The 22,018-nt window shown below is 35.9% G+C and overlaps 2 protein-coding genes and 1 non-coding gene across 3 annotated transcripts in view; 2 read left to right on the top strand and 1 right to left on the bottom strand.

Annotated features, from left to right (window-relative positions):
• Window positions 1-19,674, bottom strand: part of LOC134238982 (activating signal cointegrator 1 complex subunit 3-like) — a 90,197-nt gene extending 70,523 nt beyond the window's left edge. Inside the window, 29 exon segments of the mRNA XM_062721132.1 lie at window positions 7,410-7,530; window positions 8,441-8,586; window positions 9,096-9,262; window positions 9,364-9,449; window positions 9,670-9,890; window positions 10,022-10,190; window positions 10,389-10,487; window positions 10,615-10,769; window positions 11,152-11,377; window positions 11,672-11,848; window positions 11,942-12,028; window positions 12,131-12,295; window positions 12,616-12,735; window positions 12,978-13,202; window positions 13,534-13,725; window positions 13,840-14,066; window positions 14,275-14,431; window positions 14,772-14,936; window positions 15,154-15,294; window positions 15,435-15,635; window positions 15,883-16,008; window positions 16,344-16,479; window positions 16,741-16,862; window positions 17,421-17,491; window positions 17,807-17,918; window positions 18,235-18,379; window positions 18,708-18,750; window positions 18,753-19,127; window positions 19,431-19,674. Coding sequence (XP_062577116.1) covers window positions 7,410-7,530; window positions 8,441-8,586; window positions 9,096-9,262; window positions 9,364-9,449; window positions 9,670-9,890; window positions 10,022-10,190; window positions 10,389-10,487; window positions 10,615-10,769; window positions 11,152-11,377; window positions 11,672-11,848; window positions 11,942-12,028; window positions 12,131-12,295; window positions 12,616-12,735; window positions 12,978-13,202; window positions 13,534-13,725; window positions 13,840-14,066; window positions 14,275-14,431; window positions 14,772-14,936; window positions 15,154-15,294; window positions 15,435-15,635; window positions 15,883-16,008; window positions 16,344-16,479; window positions 16,741-16,862; window positions 17,421-17,491; window positions 17,807-17,918; window positions 18,235-18,379; window positions 18,708-18,750; window positions 18,753-19,127; window positions 19,431-19,674 — 4,621 coding nt within the window.
• On the top strand, window positions 4,251-6,035 carry LOC134238963 (E3 ubiquitin-protein ligase TRIM71-like). Its single transcript, XM_062721087.1, has one exon. The coding sequence runs from the start codon at window positions 4,284-4,286 to the stop codon at window positions 5,949-5,951; it is 1,668 nt and encodes a 555-aa protein (XP_062577071.1). The 5' UTR covers window positions 4,251-4,283; the 3' UTR covers window positions 5,952-6,035.
• A 1,704-nt stretch (window positions 19,675-21,378) lies between the features above and the next one.
• Window positions 21,379-21,453, top strand: Trnan-guu (transfer RNA asparagine (anticodon GUU)). The gene has a single exon. It is a non-coding gene; the product is annotated as a tRNA-Asn (tRNA).
• The last annotated feature ends 565 nt before the right edge of the window (window positions 21,454-22,018 follow it).

The following is a 22,018-nucleotide window of genomic DNA, read 5'->3' as shown; positions in this document are numbered from 1 at the left end:
ATTTCAAACATTTGCGACGAGTTGTTGCTGAGAAAACTTTGACAATAATGTGGTACATATTAGATATGGTTGAAGGTCCTAAAATCAACAGGGTCCGAATTTTGACGGTTTCGTTCTTTTGTTTATACCGGGTATCTCGTTCGTTCTCGCGAGATCGGGATGGTGTGTGTAAACAAAGTACCGGTATAGACTTACAATTGTTTTACCTGCATCATCTATGAAAATGCATTTCAAACAGGTAAGCATAGTTGAAGGCGAAAAAATATCTGCCTTACATAAGATCACTTTTTTGATGCAAATATGAAATCTGGTTACTGGTATAAGCTTGCTGCACATAACTTGAAAAAATGTCGTCTGCATAGACTGACAATTCAGTAATGATATTTATACCACTGCGTTTATGGAAAACAAGGCCAAACCAATTTTATTTTGAGTTTAGAAGACCTATTTTTTTATTGAAAGAAAAAAACAATGATTCGAATTTTGAATTAAAAACTCAATGGCTAAGAGTATTGTTTTACTTTATTTGTAGGCTAATCGTATAAAAAAAGTCATCTCAAAACAGATTCACCAACTTCCCTTACAAATGCATATATGTCGATAAAAACTGACAAAAAATCTGTTATGGGAGCAGCAAGGCAGTACAATGTGCCCATCACAACCCTCAGAGATTGTGTTAGGCAATGTTGATCCTGAAATAGTTAAGAGTGGGAGGAGTCCTTTATTAGATATACTCCAGGAATCTAATATTGTTGAACATTTAAAGATCATGGCAGAATATGGCTATGGATATACTTGCCGTCAAGAGGTTGTAGACCTAGAAAATGGTATTAGAGATAAGCAGCACCCATTCTCTCTTAAGTGGTTTCGGGGATTCGTGAGCAGGTGGCCTGAATTTAAAGTCCTTAAGCCTCTGAGTCTGGAAATCGTCAGGGCAAAGTGTGCATCAGTTCCTGTTACTGATAGATATTTCAAAGAACTGGAACAGGTCATCCGAGAGAATGGTTTTGACAAGAACCCCTACCTAATTTACAATGTGGATGAAAAAGGATTTACCCAGAAACAGACTCCTCCTTTTGTTGTTTGTGGTAACCATTTTCCACCTCAAGCTGTCACTGCAGATAAATCTAGTACCACCACAGTGATTGGTTGTAGAAGTGCTAGTGGTACAGCAATTCCTCCTTTTTTCATATTTGCTGGAAAGAGAAGGATGCCAGAGTTAATGGAAGGTGCAACACCAGGCGCAGTAGGCAGAGTCTCAGAGACAGGATGGTCCAATTAACAGCTGTTCCAAGAGTTCCTAGAGGATCATTTTTTGAAGCATGTCCCTATCAAGGATGGTCAGAAGGTTCTTTTGTTGATGGACGGGCATAAATCTCACACTTCTGTGGGACTTGTGCAGAGTTGTGGAAAACTTTTTCAGATAGCCGGTCATTTGGACCGGCTAGAAAACAAAATATGCCAGTTTGAAGTGATTTTTGTCGGTCCGAAATAGTAAGTTGCAAAATGAAAAAAAAATCATAATATTTATTCACTTAATAACATATATTTTTTTTAATAAATCCTGTTAATCATGTTAATAATGATACAAAATGCAGTCTCCATTTCCAAGTCCTCCTCCGTTTTCTTTTAATTTTGCATTCATAAATAACAAGACTAGATTAATATCACCGCTTTTGGGCAGGTCGCAATGCTCATTCAGCATAGTGAACATGATTTTTATTAAAAAACATTTTGGAATTAATTAACCTAGAAAATTGGTCTAGAAATTGCAAAAATTCTTTGCATCGATAATAAAGATATCAACAGATCAACACGATCGGTAAAAAAAACAAAAATCTGGGACAGTCGGTAGTACTAGATTTACTGCTTTCCCCACCTGTGTTTGAATTCCTTCTGTTGAAAATTTTCATATTTTAAATCAGTTCCTCTTTATTTTTTTCTTTGATACATTTTCTACCTAATTCTGTCCCAGTTATAAATTTAATAGGTCATGAGAACCATGCTGGCCTAGTTTCGCTTTCATTTACAGCCTCGATCTCAATTAAAGAAAATGTATTACGCAATCGCATATATTGCAGGTACGATAATTAAGAAGGGAAATGCACAGCTGATAAATGGAAAAACAAAAAACCTTTAGCCAAAAAAAGGGGGCCGGTCATTTGGACCGACACTGTTAGCATTTTTACCGGTCATGCGAATTTTTTGTCGGTTTTGCCGGCATGAGCGGCAGTTTTCCACAACTCTGCTTGTGCAGTGGGCAAGAGACAGGAATATCATATTGTTTATACTTCCTGCTCATACTAGTCACATTCTACAACCCCTGGATGTAGGCCGTTATGGACCTATGCAGAAAATGTACAATTCAGAATGTCATAAGTTTACTAGAGAATCACACTCCATAGTAACAAGATATAACATTTGTCATTTAGTTTGCAAGGTGTACAGCAAGGCCATGTCTGCAGAAAACTTGATAGCTGCATTAAGAAAAACTGGCATCTACCCATGTTTGCAAGCTGTAATTCCACCAGACAGTCTTAAACCAGCAGAGATATTTATCATGGAAAACGAGATAGCTGACAGCTCAAAAGATGAGACAACCAGAGAAAAAAGTGGAGAAAAGGAACAAAAAAATGATGACAGAGAATTCTTTGAAGCTAAAGTAAGAGCCTGTAGGGATGCAAAGAGAGAGGGGGTCTCTGAAAAAAAAGAGAGGAAAACCATGAGTAAGATAATCTCTGGACACTGCATAACAGATATCATAATAGATCAGATGAAGCAACATGAAGATGAACAAAATGGGAAGGGAAAAGGCAAGAGAAAGGCATCAGATGAAGATCAAGGGGCAGCCGCAAGTGGATCAGGTTCCAGAAAGCAGAAGAAAACTAGATTGCCAGTTGTGGAAGACAGTGACACTGATGATGAGGAGGAGGTGGTACTGGAGAAGGACCTTTGTTGTGTGTGTAAAAAGTTTACACCAAAAGAGATCCGAAAAAGTGATATTTTAATATTCACCAAATGGGCTAAATGTGATGGCATGAGGAATGGGATGCCATGTAAGCCCTGGACACACCTGCGGTACTGTTGCAGTACCCGGGTTGTCCGCTTACATGACAAATTCCTCTGCCCTCACTGCATTGAGGAGTAAAAATGATTATAAAGTCAAACATTTTATTTACAATTGTTACTATTAATTTACCTTATTTAACGAAAAATAAAATCTAATTTTATTTCCACTAAAAATTTGTTTTGCTTGGCCTTCCTGATTGCTTGCATATCGATCGATGACATAACCGTCGAAATTAGGACCAGGTAATGGCGGCGCCCGTTGTTTATATGTCACTTTTGAATTCTTCACCAATAGAATTAGATCAAACAAATTGGTTAAATCTTTACACAGGAAGGAATACAATTTGAATGATGTTTTTACCGCTTAATTTATTTTAGCAGATTATTGTTTATGTTAAATAAAATATTGCAACACATTGAAAGACCGTCGAAATATGGGCACACGATGGTAATAAGTTGATGTCAGATTCAAACAGAAGTGAATCCCACCTTAAGGCATGATGTCTAAACAAAGAGTGTGTAAACTTTAATGCATCTGCAATAAGTAGTTGCTGAGAAATCTGCACAAAAAAAATTGTTATGTATGGTACAGACAGACGCACAGATTTGATTCCTTAAACCTATAACTTTAGTCTATTTAAACTTCTCAACACCAACAGGTATAGATAATTCAGGTATTTAAATCACATGACCTGGTAAACAGATTAACATCTAGAAAGGAGACCAGGAAGTAAATTGTAATATACAGGATTATCAGGGAGGCCATATTGGATTTAGAGGTGAGAGAACATAACATTTAGTTGTATTTTATAAGATACTAAAGATGAAATAATATGTGCCAATTATATAACATCACAAGGCATTACTCTGTTGTCATTGATGATCTCAAGTGTAGTAAATTTACAGGTATTGCTTGAAATGCATTCCAATTGGTACATTGTACTGTAGATTACCTTGATATAAATTATAACGAAATATAAATTCATGTCATTTTCTTCTCATAAAATTTGTCAAACAAGATGCACAGAATATTTGTTAACCTATTTCCCTACTATTATTATCCAAAATGTGTGACTGTTTTAGAATTTAGAACACAAAACTAAAACAACTTCTCTTGTTTTTATTCAGAATTGCTTCAAGTACCCGCTATTATGTGATCTAAGTCTCCTTTTACTTTTACAGAGTCATGTAATTAATTAACCAAAACCCCAGTGATGGACCCCCGTTATAGTGCTCAAGACATCCTCCTCTGTGATCTTTGTCAAAAAGCTGCATTACAGAGTCATTGCAACTTTTGTCAGATTAACCTGTGTAAGGCCTGTGTAGGGGAGCATCTCTCTGATTCATCTAAAAGACACAATGTTGTACCATACAAACACAGAACTTCTACTCCTAACTACATAAAATGTCCAAACCACACCCAGAAACATTGTGAACTTTACTGTGAGACATGTGACATTCCTGTCTGTTCTACCTGCATCTCCTCTGGGAAACACAAAGGACACGATTTATCAGATGCCCTACAGAAACTAAGTTCAAAAACAAATGATTTACAAAAAGACTTAAAAGAACTAGAGGAAAAAATCTATCCTAAATATAAAGAAATTGCATTAGATTTAAACTCTGAAAAAGTCAACTTGGAAAAACATTATGAGAAACTGACAACAGCTGTCACCAAACAAGGAGAAGGCTGGCAAAGAGAAATTAACATCATTGTCAACAAACAGAAATCTAAAATTGATGAGATGAAAACTAAACACCTGGCTGCTCTAAATAAACAGGAAAAAGAAATCAAACAGATTACTTCTTATGTAAAACAGTGCATAGTTGATCTGAAGAAAATTCTACACTCCAATGATGTCCCACTGACATCTGCATATAAATCCAGGAATGATGAATACAGAAGATTACCTCCTAAAGTCAATGTTACATTACCAAGTTTCTCTCCTCAGGAGATCAGTGCAGACAAGCTCATTCAAATGTTTGGTTCTCTGTCAGCATTATCCATTACAACAGAAGAACATGGCTACACAATGAAGTCACCAGATTCTGTATCCTGTCCTCCAGTCAAACCACTGCTTGATGAACCAGAACTCATCACCACCATATACACTGGATATGACTATCTGTACAGTGTTACCTGTCTGAGTGATGAAGAAATCTGGACATGTGGAGATGACAAAATCATGAAACTCTACAACCTCCAGGGCAAACTACTGAAGTCCATCCAAATTAAGTCAGGGAAAACACTATATGACATAGCAATGACAAGGAGTGGAGATCTAGTTTATACTGACCGTGGTAGAAGAACTGTAAACATAGTGAAGAATGAAAAGATACAGGAAGTCATTAGACTACAGGAGTGGACACCTTACTATCTCTGTAGTACATCCTCTGGTGACCTCCTGGTTACCATGGACAGTGATGATTATAAACAATCAAAAGTTATCCGTTACTCTGGCTCCACAGAGAAACAACCCATTCAGTTCGATAGTAAAGGTAAACCTCTGTATTCATCTGGTGACTTCAGTAAATTCATCAGTGAGAACAGGAACCTGGATATCTGTGTGGCTGACGTTAGAGCCGGTGCAGTAGTGGTGGTTAATCAGGAAGGAAAACTCCGATTTAGATACACTGGTCATCCCTCTACTACCAAGAGATTATTCTCTCCTTTTGGAATAACAACAGACAGCCAGAGTCAGATCCTGACATCAGACTGGTACAACCACTGTATCCACATCCTAGATCAGGACGGACAGTTCCTCAGTTACATTGATAACTGTGATCTACAGTGTCCAATGGGACTATGTGTAGACACCAGAGACAACCTCTTTGTGGCTGAGTGTGACAGGGGTAAAGTGAAGAAAATCAAATACATGTAAACACTGTATAAATATAAACTGTTTGTAACTGACATAATCGCTCCCATAGTGGCTGAGTGAAAATTAAAATTGTGAAGAAATTCAACCACATTTTTCTTGTAAACTTCACTGAAATATGAAAAAAAGTTTTTTTTTATCTTACACAGAAGCTAAAACTTAAATTTATTAATGTTTCAATCAACAGATAACAATATTTAAAACTGCATAATGTATAAGCAGATGATGTTCAAAATCAAAAAACACCACAGCAGAGAAGAAAGCACTCCAAGATTGGACAGAGACATTATGAGTTGTGCCTCTTTGGGCCATGAGTCATATCAAGTCATAAGTACATGCTAAAAACACTGTAGCACAGCCGAAATTGTGTTTCAACCTCTGTGTTTCTGATATCCTCAGATTAATGAAACTTTCTTCGTAAATGTATAATAGCATAAATATATACAGTGTTTCCGATAAATTTTTTAACCAAGGGTCATTATGACCCTTTTATATAAACTTTTGGGAGTCAAAACGATTTTTTGAGGGTCAAAATATATTTTCGTTTTGCTTTCAGTTCTTATATTAGCTTTGCCTTCTATAATCATATATTTGATGTTTAAAAATAAATAAAAAATGAAATTAAAATAATTGATACATGTATACTTCTTTTATTTACTGGTACACTGTCGCATTTTACAGATTTCAGCATAAGGGTTTCGTGAATACCTCAATCAAAAGATTACAATGGAAAGTGGTTGATTGCTTTACAAAACTGTTTATTAAGGAATTGAACTTTCCTCACCTTTTTATTACCATAACTAGCCTTTTTGACAAAGCCAAGCTGATATAAATATGCCGATGTAAGACTGAACATGCTGAAGCGCCATTTTTATCTGCACTTCTGGTTTTGTTAAGAATTAGATAGATCGTACAAAAGAATTTAATAGATTGTTGGCGTGGAAATGTCGATTTCTATGCGTAAAATACGCAGAAATATGCGTTAACGGAAACACTGATACATGATATAAGAATGGAACCCTCTCAATGCATTTTTGAGAATATTGAAATAAAATTGTTATACATTGAATGTGCAAGTCATGTACAAATCTTCAAGACCATACAAGACAGAGCTATAAATACAAGAAATGCGAAATTTTAGTTGCTGATTTTTAAAGTGGACTTCAGAAATTGTAAAAATTATTAATAAGAGTTCAAATATGCTATGTTTCACTATACTCAGCAAAATATAGCTGAACGTATCTGTACCCCTAGTAAACAACCTTAGGAGGATCTCCCTGATTGAGACCATGAACAATTACTTTATTCATATATTTATGCAGATATAAAAGTTACCCATGAAATTACTGCCTCAGGAAACAATAAAATTTTGCTTGCCCAAGAACATTGAAATCCAAGAATTAAATGATTTAACAGTATTACATATATCTAAGAAATGTTCTTAATCTGTTTCTGACTTACATTGAAAGGTTGGTTTATTCATGGTAGCCATTCGTGGACAGTAGTGCTGGCCAGGGAATCCATGGATGTGAACCTCTAGGGGCACAGGTCGCACCGAGGGACGGAAATTATACAGGCCCATCTAAAGAAATATGTATAAAATGTTAATACAGGGACGGAAGTTGTACAGACCCATCTAAAGAAATACTTATAAAATGTTAAAAGAAGGGCGAAAATTGTACAGACCCATCTAAAAAAAAATATGTATAAAATGTCTATATTTTTAACTCTTCAGGTCAGACACAAGAAGAGCTTATGTGTTCATTGTTCTTTCATCTATTTTTTTCCAAAATGCTACTCCTCCTACAGACTTGGTCTGATTTCAATATAACTTTCAATTTGGCAACCCAAAAAATTTACACTAATTAAAGGCATATATGGCGTATGTACAATGAAAATTATTAGACTAAAATTATAAGAACTTATTATTTGTATCATTACTTTATATAAAGATAGAACTTTTCCGTAAATTACAAAATCTAAGTCAATTGCGTTATAAAGATATCACAATTTAATTTGGAATCTCGGAATTTTCTCCAACTCGGAAGAAAATACAAAAGATTTAAATAACACATTACAGAGAAGATAAAATCGTATTATTAGATGAAACGAGGTGTTCTCCGCGTTCAGAATTTTATGAAAAGCTTTAATTTATATGTATTAACTATATTTCTTTACTTAATTTTGTATTTTTCAAAAATATATTTTTTTGATCAGTTACGCCATATATGGCTTTAAGATACATATGAATATCATTATCTGATTTTGAAGAGTGAAGTTGTCATGGTTACTGAAAACAGAATTTACTGTAAAATACTTTCAAAACGGCATTCCTCCTTCCATGATTTCAATACAAGTTAGGACCATGACTATATAAATTTTACAATATCAAAAAGGTCTTATTTTTGTGTTCAAGTTTTCTACATAGTTTCAACACTTTCACTAATACATGTAATGACAAATTGAATACTGACTTAGAATTCTGCTTGTACCTGTTTGATTCCGAGCCAGTCAGCCAGATCTCGGGCGTTAGCCAGCGCTGTAGACAGACCGACCACTCTGACAGGCTTCTCTGTGTGGGAGGAGATAAAGTTAGTACGGGAAACAATGACCTCCAACACTGGTCCTCTGTCATCACCTGGGAAGGAAACCAGTTTATAGGACTAAATTCTATATGTTAACTGATGTACACAATCATATGATGATTAAATCAATCAATTTCATTTTGAAACACTGTAACAAGAAACAACAGGCAGAAAAATATATCTGTAAAAAAATATTTAAAATAATAAATGATTACAGAAATTTGAGATAAGTTATATTACATGTTAAAATACAATACACAGTGAAAATTTCCCCCCTTTTGCCCCTTATTCCTCATGTCCATATTCAAAAAGGGGTAGAATCCAATAAAGGTCTTGTGGTACAGCAACAATAACATGGCTGGGAAAATAACACTGTAAACACTAAATAAGTAAATAGGGTTGTCCCTAAGACGGTCCCTAAGATGGTGTAATCCCCTGATTATTTTGAAATTCCTCCTATACTCCGTATTCAGGGAGGAACTTGAGATCCCCTTCTACTTTTTTAAATGTCCCCCTTTCTTTCAATTCTTAGGGACAACTCTTGAGTACAAATTCCACTTACCCAGTAGATGTATCTCGTCAATGACGAGTAGAGACACGGCCTTGACATAACTCCTGGTCTGCCAGCTCCTACTGACCCCGTCCCACTTCTCTGGGGTCGTCACAATCAGGTCAGCATTGGCCACCGCCCTCATGTCAGGAGTTACATCCCCTGTCAACTCCACCACCCTATAGCAATAATACAAGTCAGGAAAAGTACATCATGCTTATGGATAGTGATCATGATAATTCAGAAAGACAGTGGATTGCCTAGATTTAATCATACTTACTTTTTACCCAGTTTTTGTTCTATCCTGACCTTCCAGTCTTCCATTCTCTCCCTGACTAAGGCTTTCAGAGGAGCTATATACACAGCCTAAATCAATAACGAAGCAAACATTTTCAATTAGAATCCTTTGATTTTTCACTAATGTCTTCTTATTTTATCACCATTTACATTTATAATCACTTCTAATCTAGCAGGAATCTGATAATCTATAGAATAGACTAAATCTCTATAGATTATGAGATTCTTTACAACCGCAGGAATATAAACTGAATGAAAGCAAAACTGACTCTGTGACTTGTGTTCTCACCTTAGCTTTGGGATACTCTCTGAACACTCTAAATATAGCCATCTCTGCTGCCACAGTTTTTCCGGACCCCGTGGGGGCCCCCAGTAGGACGTTAGTGTCTGTGTGATACAGGACATGGAAGATCTGGGTCTGGATCGGGTTAAAGTGAGAAAACTTGTAGAGGGCCTCCAATGCAGGGTCGTCTAGGGCAGACTTAGGGAGGGGGGTTAGGTCCAGTAACTCTGTAATGGGAAGTTATCATGATTTACAGAAACTGGAAAATTAAATTCTTTATTTAGCAGCCATACAAAACCTCTAAAAGTTATATGAATAAACGATATTATGAGATGATGATTGAAGAGGACTGGCTTACCTGTATGAGGGGGATGCCTTTCAGGTAAGATGAGATGTTGAAATGATATTGCACATGAACTCTGAGATCCCAACCAGCGATCTGACACGGCTCTCACGTAGTACTGGGAGGGGAGGGGCTCAAAGATAGGGATAGTGAACACCAACTGCTGGGCTTCCCCTGCTAGCACCTGTCAAATCAATCACACAGGGAATGTATAATGTAAAATCCACACAAAATAGTGGTTATCTTTCCTCAAAAAAAAAAAAAAAAAGCTTTAAAATGCCCTTTCCAACATGATATTGGAAATCTAGATCTTTTATCCCACAAAGGAGGTTGTAGATTTGGATTAACAAGCACCTGCCTCTGTAGTGACTGGAATACCTACCTGTTTTTTATGCAGTAGGAAGTACTCTGAGTGGTAGATGTGATTATTATCAGGATCCTCCACCCAGATCCAGAACGATTCAGCTGTACTGCCATGTACCTACATCACAAACAACAGGTCAATGTGGATGTTGTCAAAAAGATCCAACTAAACAATATTTGATTTTCAAAAATAAAATCTACTATGGTCCAGGTGAGGTAAAAAGAAAGAGCAGTTAAGTACAGACCTTGTCATCCCATCTGAATTCCGGCTGAATAGAGAGTCTCACTCTTAGTACGGTCCGTGTGATTGGCTGAATACTGGCCTCTAGATCCAATGAGGGAAGCTGATTCACACATTTCTTTATCACTCCACCCATTTTAGGATGGTGAACCATGTGACCTATTGTACGTATAAACGGTAATCCAAATATTTGATTTGTTCGAAGATATAATGAATATTTAGATGAGTCACATGTCCTGATATTATTTTTATTCCAGTTTGAAATCTAACTTATTTAACAAATTAATTTTTTAAAAGTCTGTCAACAATTCAACTGAATTAAAATTTTGAATTTTGTACATGCTTGTAAATGAGACCTCAACTCACTTCCGCCTGATACATACATGTAGTGCATTTATAACTTTGCTTTGCTTATTTTGCCTGCTTATTTTGCCTACAAATTCTGATTATTCAAAATCATTCAACAGAAAAACTACCAATTAGTTTTATCAATGTCACTGATTTGAATTAGCATATTTCCAAATATAGTTCACTCCCTGACCTATTTCCTTAGGGTCCATTTCCTTCAGTTTGTCCACGGTCAGTTTCTTGGCCTCCAGTTTGTTGAGGATTTCATTGGTGAGGAGGGGGAACTGTCGGAGAGGGTTCTCAAACCCCCAGAGTCGCTTGTCTATCGTCTTACAAAGGTTCAGAAGTCGCCCTGCCATCACTGGCCAACCTTTCTTCAAACTGACTTCAAACAGGGCTCTAACTATCCTACCAGCATTCTACAATGGTGCCAGGATACAATTTAATATACATACAAATTAATGTCATGGTGCAATTAGTTCAGAATTCTCAAAAACAATTGTAATGTTGGATAGAGCAATGCATAAATAGATTATTCAGTGAGATAAGGTACTTATACATGTATTTTCTCAGATATGGGGTCTTAATTAAAGTTTAAATCAATACTATTTATTTTTGTATATTCATATTCTCTCTTTAGATACTCCGAAATCCCCAAAATAATTGACAAAATAGACTTTTAAAACAGACTATTACTGCTTAAAATTTCTTACCTGAGCCACATAAGCCTGGTCTGAGACCAGAGAGAACGCGTCCATGTTGTGTCGGGACACATAGGCCTGTAACAGGATGTTGACTTTACCGTAGGTGTTCTCTGATCCGCCAAGCACCTGCATCACACAGATGTTGTGGAGAATGTCGTCCAATTCATCCATCTCATCATCACGGACCTAGGAACATTAGAAATATCAAAGTACTGCATTCAGAAAGTGTCTTAATGTAAGGTTTAGATGAAAAGGTTCAAAGATTAGAGAACAAGTTACCTTGATTTGGTCAAACTCTTGAGACTTGGACAACAGTGCAAATACATCTGCCTCTGTCATAATTTGCTTTAAATGCTCATTCACCACCTGTTAAATTACATTTCAGAAATAACAAGGTTAGAATTAATATAAAATCATACCAATTAAAAAATACAGAAGTTGTTTAACTAGAACCAAACAGAATCTTACCTCGACCGTGTCGTACTTGATGTAGAAGTGGCTGGCAATACGGCCCTGGTCTGTGGAGGCAAAATAACCGGTCCTCTCATCAAACCTGACCATCTGGGCCTTGTCCAGCTTCCTACCTGCATCCACAATCAAATCTCGACGATGCTGCTCCAACAACGGGTCATTCTACACAAAACAATGTCCATAACTCAATACTAGTAAAAGTACTTAGTATAAACTACATTAGATTAGCCTATGATTTATCCTATACATTTGCATTGAAAGTTATATTGATGGTGCCACCCATTTCCATTGTGCAAGAAGAAGAGGGCACCGAAGAGAGAGGACAGGAAAATGAGATACCGAGGACAAGGAGAGGATGGTATGGCACCAATAAAATAAATAACATATGATAAGTATCACCCTTACTTTGATATCCTTGCTCACTCACGTCAGTGACCTCTCCCTCATGCTTCTTCATGCTTCATACAGACAGACAAACTTACCTCCACAGCATTATAGTTGATACCGTAGACCAGAGGATTACACCTCATCCTGACATACAGGTAGGTGTAACTCAGCCACTTCACTGCTTCCTCAATGTTAGTCACTGTACCCAGAGCTATCTGTAATGACGATCAAATGTTAATTTATTCTGCTTTTGTTTTTTATTAAGTAAATTAACAATGCATGTACCATACATACTCTCTCTTCTTTTTATATTGTTTTTGCAATATACTGGCCAAGAAATTCCAGAGATACATTTTATCAATTAATCAATTGGATGGGTAAAGATCTTGCTGCTTAGTAATTAAAACATAGACAAACTGAAAGGGCCATCTGAACAATAAAGGTATAGAGAGCCTACCTCGGCGTTAAGGTTGTCTGTCAGACTGTTCACAAACTGACTCTCTATTGGATTCTGTCGCGTCATCAGTGACAGGTAATGAGACAACTTCTCATGTGCCGTGATGATCGTACCGTGTCCAAACTTGTCAAACTGTGGACGACCGGCTCGCCCAAAGATCTGCATGACATCCAGAATTCCCAGATCTATAAAAGCTCCCTTCTTAGAATCATAAATCTCTGTGCCCTGTAAACATAAAGGAATGAAAATTGTAGTACGGAATATTTAGTGAATCAAACATGGTTACAAAGAGAGGGCTTTTGAGTTTTCTCTCCGTGCACTTACAAAGTTTGTTTTCATAAAATAATGGTTCCAATGCATGAATCATATCTACAAACAAGCACTAACTCATAGTCTTTTGAAAATATCAAAATAAAAGCAGGGGGGAGGGGTATTACTCAGCTATGCCTCAGTTGAAAATGCTTTTCCTGGGGTTGAAATATTCAAAGTTACCCTACACTTTAAGTAATACTTATAAATATCAACAATGAAAATCACAACTCTTCCTCTGGAATACCTTAATGATGACAGCATGAGCAGGCAGGTTGACTCCCCAGGCTAGCGTGGCTGTACACACCAGACATTTAATGTGTCCTGCCGCGAAATATCTTTCCACCAAGTTCCTGTCCTGTCTGAGCATGCCTGCGTGGTGAATTCCAAAACCATCGGGGAACAGCTCCTTAAGCTGCTTGTTACGAGATTTCAGTGTCTGAAAAACCAAACATGTCATTCAGTTTTAATGAAACTCACCAATTTTTCTCCGTGTCTTTGCGAGGAGATATTTAATTAACTTGAATTATTACAAGGACTAATATTAACTCACTGATTTTTCTGCCTGCCCATACTGAGCGGACTGCTCTGGAGAGAAGAACCCCATCTCTCCGTTGTTTTTGGCGATTTCTCGGAGGACCATGGCCGTCCTGACAGTGTCATTCCGAGCATGAACAAACACCATCACCTGGTAACCCTGCCTGACTTGTTCCAGGACCTTGTCATAACAAACCGTGTTCATGTCCTGCAGAAACTGAACTTTACTGGTCGCCTTAATTCCTGCGAATTAATCAACGGTAAAATCATATATAATTTAATAAATTTAGATTTTCTCCTGTGAGAGCATTTAATTTTTTTTAAATTTCAAAATTTTATCATTAAACCAAAACTCAAAACTGCATTATAAACAAAATCTGATAAGCATTTGAATGAAAAATTACTCCCTAATTGTTAGACAGAAGCCAGTACAAAATAAGTTTTCCTTTACCTACAAATGTTTGTCCGAGAGGGACTGGTCTAAACCTTCCATCAAAGAAGTAGAGTCCTACATAAGGATTGACATGAAGGAATCGGGCCACATCAATGTAGTTAGGGAGGGTGGCAGATAAACCAATGATACGAATCATACTTTGGGAGCTCTCCACCTACAGAAAATATATAAAGGTTTCTTTAAACTAACGGGCATGTAGCTTTAGCTGCAAGCTTGCTAAAATGTATGGCAACCCAATGCAAAGTTATATACATTACATACAATAATCATTAGTATTTTTTCATGCAGGGTAGAATTAAGTATAGACTCAGTTACTCAGAATCTATAGGCACTTCAAAATTTGTTACCTTCATCAAGATTTTTTTTCTGAATTACAAGCATACCATTCAGAGATTCAAAGAAAATTTCCAATTAACTAAGATTTCCTTATAAGTGATTTCTTTTATCGCTATTTTTTACTGTATTTAAAACCTCTTTGGGTTCGTGGTCTGTACCTGTCTGATGGTTCTGGCTACCAGGCTCTCTATGACTGACCCTCGGTCATCATGAAGAAGATGGACCTCGTCTATAATTAGTAACTTGACCAGCTGGGTCAGTGCCACATCCCCAGTACTCTTACGAGTCACCACGTCCCACTTCTCTGGTGTTGTCACCAACATCTACAATGGAATAAAACTTTAACTTTACTTTCAATTTAAGATTTACTTCAAAGAAAATCAAAAATTCTCTCTATTCAACCTCTGGTACTCGATGCTTTTATGTGAGAATTCAATGGCGATGAATACATTAGGTAAGTCTTAACAGAATTTGAATCATACATGTAGCATTTCCTTTGCCTAAATTTGATTACAGATTCATAATCAAAATCAGTGGTACCTGTGTTTTCATTATTTCAGACTTTGATAACTGCATGTCTCCTGTAAGTTCCTTGACAGCAATTCCGAGTGGTTCTAATCGACCCCCAAAGTTACGGACCATCTCTGCAGCCAACGCTTTCATAGGGGCCACATAAATTATCTACAATGACAGCAAATGTTTTAACTCTTATGTTTTTCTAATTTAAAGTTTTGTAAAAAATTCCTTTTCTCGGTAAAAAACTATGCCATGAAAATATTCATTTTATTACCTTTTCACTATTTTATTTTGCAGAGACTGACCTTGAACTCATCCTTTTTAATGACCCCCTGTGATATGTGCTGTTTCATCTCATGAAGTATTGTTAACATGGCAATATTTGTCTTCCCAGCACCAGTGGGGGCACAAATCAACAGATTCTCATTCGTCTTGTATGCAGCATCAAATACAACTGACTGGATACGATTCAGGGCCTTGGTGTTCTTAAACGCTAGCTTAGCAACCTGAAACACAGATGCTTTTTCTTTAAAACTGGTGCCTGTACATCAGTCTGATTTTAATATTATGTAACCCTATTCCTCCGTTTGTTTTCCACCTTTCATGTCTAGAAAAGTAGTATTTTTACCAAATCTTAAACAGAATTACTGTTATCATTCTTGCAATTTTCAATTTGATATTAATTATAAGGATAAAACAGACTAAAGCTAACTTCATTTGATATAAGAGAATGACTTGTAATACGTGACTTACATCGTCTAGGTCAGCGATCTGTACCCTCTTGTCCCCCACATTTGTGGCCTGGGCCTCCGTGTGGGGGATCCTGACCTCCTCTGCTAACTTGGTACTCTTCCTGGTGAACGTGTCTGGTAAAACCATCTGAAACAGACTAAATATGTAGCAAAGGAATATCTACTATAACACAAAATTCTTCAAACTCTTATTCAAGAATCTTATTTATCCTCAGTCGAAATTACAGTAAAATAGGCTTGTAGCTAAAGGTGAGTAATTTAAGATTATTATAATTATATCCAGTTAGTTTATTATACATTTAAGTTACAAAGCTTAATAAATGAAAATCATGCCAATGTCAATGTGGTTTCATAATAAGCAGATGTCAGAAATAAGATCTGATACCATAAGATTCAGTATACACTATTTTGCTGAAGGTACTGAATAAAATTAGAATTAATTGAGGACTAGTCTATGGTTACCTTGACTCCTCCAATGAAAGCTGAGGACTGTCTGGCCTCTTCCATGGAGTCGAATACATAGGGATATTTCTCTCGGGGTGTGTAACCTCCCCTGCCCCCACTGAACATTGGAGCGGGGGCCTTTAATGCAGCTTCTCTGTAATAAGATACAGTGTATGCTTAATATGCAAAATCTCACAAATGTTGCAGAAGCAAGCGCATTTTTTACACCAAAGAAGGTAGAAAAGTAAAGTTACCAAGCATTTTTTTCTTCAAACACTATGATTTATAGGTTATTCTACACTAACATAAAATGCCATACTGATTTTACACTGACCATCACTTAAACAACCAAATAAAAGATAAAAAATAAAATTTAACAAGAAATATTTTCTGGAATACACATGTTTCTACGTACCTTTGAGCCCTGAGTTGCTGAGGATTGAAGAGGAAGCCCACATCTTCCTCCTCCTCGTCTCTCCTCCTGTCTCTCTTCTCCTCCTTCCTCATTATCTTCATCAGATGCTTCTCATCCTCTGTCTGTAAATAGTATAAACTTCTATAATCCTTATTCTTCTTCCTTCTGATGGTTACAATAGAACAATCCTTATCTTAATATTGATTGATTGTATACTGTTTAACCTCCCTCTCCAGAATATTTCACTGATATGGAGACGTCACCATTGCCGGTGAAGGGCTGCAAATTTAGGCCTATGCTCGGCACTTACGGCCTTTGAGCAGGGAGGGATCTTTATCGTGCCACACCTGCTGTGACACGGGGCCTCGGTTTATACGGTCTCATCCGAAGGACGCCCCATTTACTCACCTTTTACGACAAGCAAGTGGGTACTCAGGACCTATTCTAACCCAGATTCCCACGGGGCCCTTATCTTAATAATTTTGTCACATAACAGAGGGCGTAACTTTTATTTTATTTGTAGATCTACATTTAACAATCCGTATTTATGTCTGGTATTCTCGGATCTATTACTTACCTGTACAATTACCTGACAGGCATAATTAGATCAGGTAATGGGGGGGGGGGGGGTGTTCTTACCTGTACAGTAACTTGACAGCCATAGGTGGCCTTTTTCTTACCTGTACAGTAACTTGACAACCATAGGTGGGCCGGGTAACTGGTGGCCTGTTTCCTCCATCAGCTTTAGCTCCTAGAATGCAAATCATTATCACATGTTTCAGATAAGTGTCAACAAAGCACTAAATGAACTCTAACTACAACCAAAATAATTTACATCTGTAAAAGACTCTGAAACTAAGCAACCTCTTAGTGTAACTTTTCAAATCCCAAATTCTCTCCCCTTTCCTCAGAATCCAGGGTTTTTGAATCTTTATTTCATTTTTCCAATCTAAACTTTCACTTAGATACATTCATGACCATACGGTTACAAGACATAGAAATATTTTAAGATATTTTCATTTTGGCTACAACTTTCGACTTACTTGTTGAGAAGAACTATACATACGTGTTTGTTTACTGCTCTCTGGTCGAGTTAAAGCTCCCTCTATAATTTTTCTTTTGTTTTGAATCAAACTTTGGATGAGTTCAAATCTGTCAAAGCCCAGAAGCTCAAAGAGCTGCAAAACAAACAAAAAAAACCCACTCTTTTTAATAACAAGATTGAACTTTTGTATCTCTAATATCAATATCTTTATATTCAGATGATATTTTCTTTAAAAGCTCTGAAACCTTTTGCAATGAGACTATAGGTCATGGTTTAAGTTGATAAAAACCTTTACTGACATTAAAGCAAAGAGAAAAAAGGTCAAGGTTATTTTCTTTCTTCATCTGCATTTCTGTGGCTCCCCTCTTTGTTTTTCCCTAAGCAGATGCATTAAATTTTCTAATAGCTTGTTTCACTTTAACGTGTTTGAACATACTCAGAATGCCTACATTATTTTGAAGTTCTTCGTCTGAGTTGGATGCTGTCAGAACATCAAATATGGTGGAGCATAAGTCCTCTCTACTCATACCCAGATAATTTTCCTCCCCAGGAAAATACTTGATTACCTCCCTTTGTAGCCATGACGCATCATACCTACAACATATTGTGTGTGATATTAAATGAACTCCCAGTCATGCTAAAAATAACAAAATATTCTACTATTTTCAACTTGGAAAGAAAATTTGAAATACATGCCAAGCTTTTTCCCCCTTCAACATGTTCAACACAGTAGCAAATCAACATTTGGCTACACCGAAGTGAAAGCTTTACATAAAAAGAAATCTTTAACACTTCAAAAAATTTTTGATTTTGACAATATTCCAATTTATTTTAATTCTAATCTTTTTTGAGAGCCTGATAGTACATAATGCTAAAATCATTAACAAGATAACATAAATTCTAATATTAACTTTAGATATACCTTTCCTTGTCAGGTGATTCCCTCTTGGCAGCGATTGGTTTATGGGGGAAGCTACATATTTCAGATCCAGCTCTCTCCTCTCACCTTCATCAGAATCCGAACTAAAATCCTCGTCCTCAAAATAAGATTCTGGACTTTGACCTATGAACTTAATGTTCATCCCGAACTCCTTGACACTGGCTTCTCCATCTGCCTCCTGTCGGTCCTGGTTACCAAGGGAATCAAGTGTGTTTTCTGGTAACCATGACACTATTTTGTTGACCAATGAACATGCATTGCTGGCTGCTGAGGCTGGAAATGGTCCGAAGATCTGTCGAAGTTTTGTTGTCTCTTTTTTCCCAACAATATTAGCAGACTTGAGAAGTTCAAACAGGAATGCTGCTGAACTCTCTATTGTCTCTAAATCTGCTTCTGATCCCACTGAAAAACACAAAAATAATTCTTAAGAACAGATCCTTTAATATGTTAATTATTACAGTACTTACTTATTACAATAGCTTTGCAAAGAAAAGAGCCTTGAATTTTCATTGATATCTTAAAATGCCTCATTATATTGGTTATTTCTTATTGAATTTAAAAATAATTTACATATAACATTAAAGCATTGAAAGATAAATTGACAGAAGTATGTTCTTTCAAAAGCATATGTTTCAAATTTTTTTTTTAAATATAGAATGTTCCCTGTTTTCAGCTCTATGATGTATCAAAATACCAGTACCACACCTATTGATTTGGCGTACTGAGTTAGTTCTTTGAGAGCTGCTTTCACTTCCTCCTTTGACACATCAGCTTCTTTGTTTATAACCTCCGTCAGTCGCTGCCAGCTGACAGTATCTGTCTGTTTCTTTGCTGCAAGCTGTCGCTTACGAACTAACTCTTGATGCTCATCAGTGAGTGATATCCCTGTGTCTCTGCTAACATTGGCAAATGCTCGTAAAGCTCCCGTCAGTCGCGGTAAGGACGTCATTGCTTTCCAGTGAATTGACTGTTAAATTTATGTTCATCATCAAAATTTAGTCTTATTTGAAATTCAATGAATGTTCAATTAATTAATCTATTAAAATTATAAACAACAATCTATAGTCAGTAATAGCAAGACACTCTCATGACAATAATTACATATGTCAGGATGATATTGCACTATTTCCATCTAGGGTTATACTTACACATTCTTGAAAGTCAACCACATCAATATGATCGCGTGGTGGATTCCAAGTACAATACAGAATATGTATAGCTAAAGATTGAAAAAAGGATAGAACATTCCGAGACAGAGTATGAAATTACCTCAGTGGAGCAATTAGCACTTTCACAATAACTGCAGTAGTACCACTCTTCTGCAGGGCAAATTAATAATTTTTGGTGGATTTTTTGTTTATAGATAATAATTAAATGTATACAGGTGTCTCATTATATCACGGTACTTAAATCTTTTGCATAAAAAAGTGTAATTCACTTTTTTAAATTTAACTTTCATCAAATGATATTCATAAACCAACCTATGGCCTAACTTTTTATCATCAAATTATTTCCCAAGCTTGCATCGTTTAATTTGTAGTCTATTTTTAAAACAGGAAGTCTTATTTACCTCCTAAATCGGAGAGTCTCATAATATCGCGGTATGGGAAAACATGGATACCTGAGGTTGACATGGTCTTCAATTCTTATTTTTTATTTTACCATGTAATATTCTACATAAGAAAATAAACAATTATGCGAACTAAAGACTTTCAAACATGAATTTTATATAGATTTCACTAGATTATAAACTTAGTGGGCTAAAAATAATAGTGGATTTCTGTAAAATTACGTTTTATTTGAATAATTTTTTTTCCGACGCATGTTCCAAACTTTTTAAGTTTTTGTAATTCTTTTTTGGCATCCTTCTTCATTCTTCATTAACTTTTTAACTTTTTAATCATCACAAAAATTTACATTAAGATGACAGTCTGATAGTTTATAATGAAACCCGCAATATAATGAGAATCGAGTATATATTTTAATAAAATATATCATTTTGTCCTGCAAAAGAGAAGTAGAGCATTTATCCTGAAACTATACAGGTCTATTGTATGAAAAGATGTTCAAATTAGACCAGTTTTGGTCATGAAAAGATTTTTTTAAAGAATATTTTAATGAATAGGCCTATTTATTTTATTTTTTTTACGTTTGACAGACACTGACTCTTCCAATATGAAAAATTGTTGCAATTTATTATGCCTATTTTTAACATCAAAAGATGAGCATTTTCTGCATACAAGTCGGTGGATGCATTGATTGGAAGCACCAGGAGACTTCCATTATTAAAACTAACATGGATTATAACAGAACATTTTTTTAATAAATAATACCGCATCTGTGTGCTTTCACTTTTGTTTCTAGTTATTATCCTACCTCAATCAGACATTTTTTGTGGACTTTATCATATAACTGTAGTCCAGTAGCTGTCTTACCGTGTTTTTATTAATGTTGTAATCTTTATCGGATGCACCAATTCCACTGGAGAGGTGTATTATTTCACCATATTTACATCAATATTCACGTGTGCACGAAGTAACCATCTTGCACAATCAGCAACTGCAGAAAACCGGAAGAAGTCCTAATCAAATGAGTGCCTAGTAAAAGCTTTACAAAATTTATATAGATTATTTTTTCCCGTGTCAACATCGAGGTCTCTGTGGCGCAATCGGTTAGCGCGTTCGGCTGTTAACCGAAAGGTTGGTGGTTCATAGCCCACCCAGGGACGCTTCATTTTTTTTTCCTATATATTTCTATGTAAAACTATTTTCTAAACCATTAGAAAATATTTAGCTTCCAAAATGGCTTTACTAGAGCCATAAAAAAATGAATTTTGAACTTGAATGGGTCTTGGCCCTTGATTTTAACATTTAATCATTAACTCTTAAATGATGGAAATGTAAAAATGAAATCTATTTCATTTGCCAAAATGGAATCTGAACCCATACTTAAACAATGAAATGCAGAGTTACATGTGAAAAAGATTATATAACTTTGAAAAAATTAGCTTTCATGATTTTCTGGAATTGAGAAAATATCTTTTCTGTGTCCAGTACGGGGATTGTCCTTCCCTTTTATGCCTCCATTTTTAAAAATGCCCAAATATTCCTTATTTTCTTGAATCGATATTTTTCAAAGTCTTGCTTGAAAGTTGTTTTACAACGTTTTGAATAATAGAACTCTATGAAAAATTTAACATAACTATTACAACTTAAACACATTTAATTTTTAGCGATAATATTCAATCTCTAGCGAAAAAATAAAACATGCATTAATCCCAAAAACAGTTGCTA

The sequence above is a fragment of the Saccostrea cucullata genome, unplaced genomic scaffold (genome assembly GCF_032062105.1).
Source record: "Saccostrea cucullata isolate Sc308-1 unplaced genomic scaffold, CSIRO_AGI_Scuc_v1 ctg658, whole genome shotgun sequence".
Lineage (NCBI taxonomy): Eukaryota > Metazoa > Mollusca > Bivalvia > Ostreida > Ostreidae > Saccostrea > Saccostrea cuccullata.
Note: the sequence above shows the minus strand (reverse complement) of the source record. Positions and strands in the feature narration are given on the sequence as shown.

Coding starts and splice junctions, on each gene's coding strand:
- LOC134238963 (XM_062721087.1), top strand. CDS start 4,284: ATGGACCCCCGTTATAGTGCTCAAGACATCCTCCTCTGTGATCTTTGT.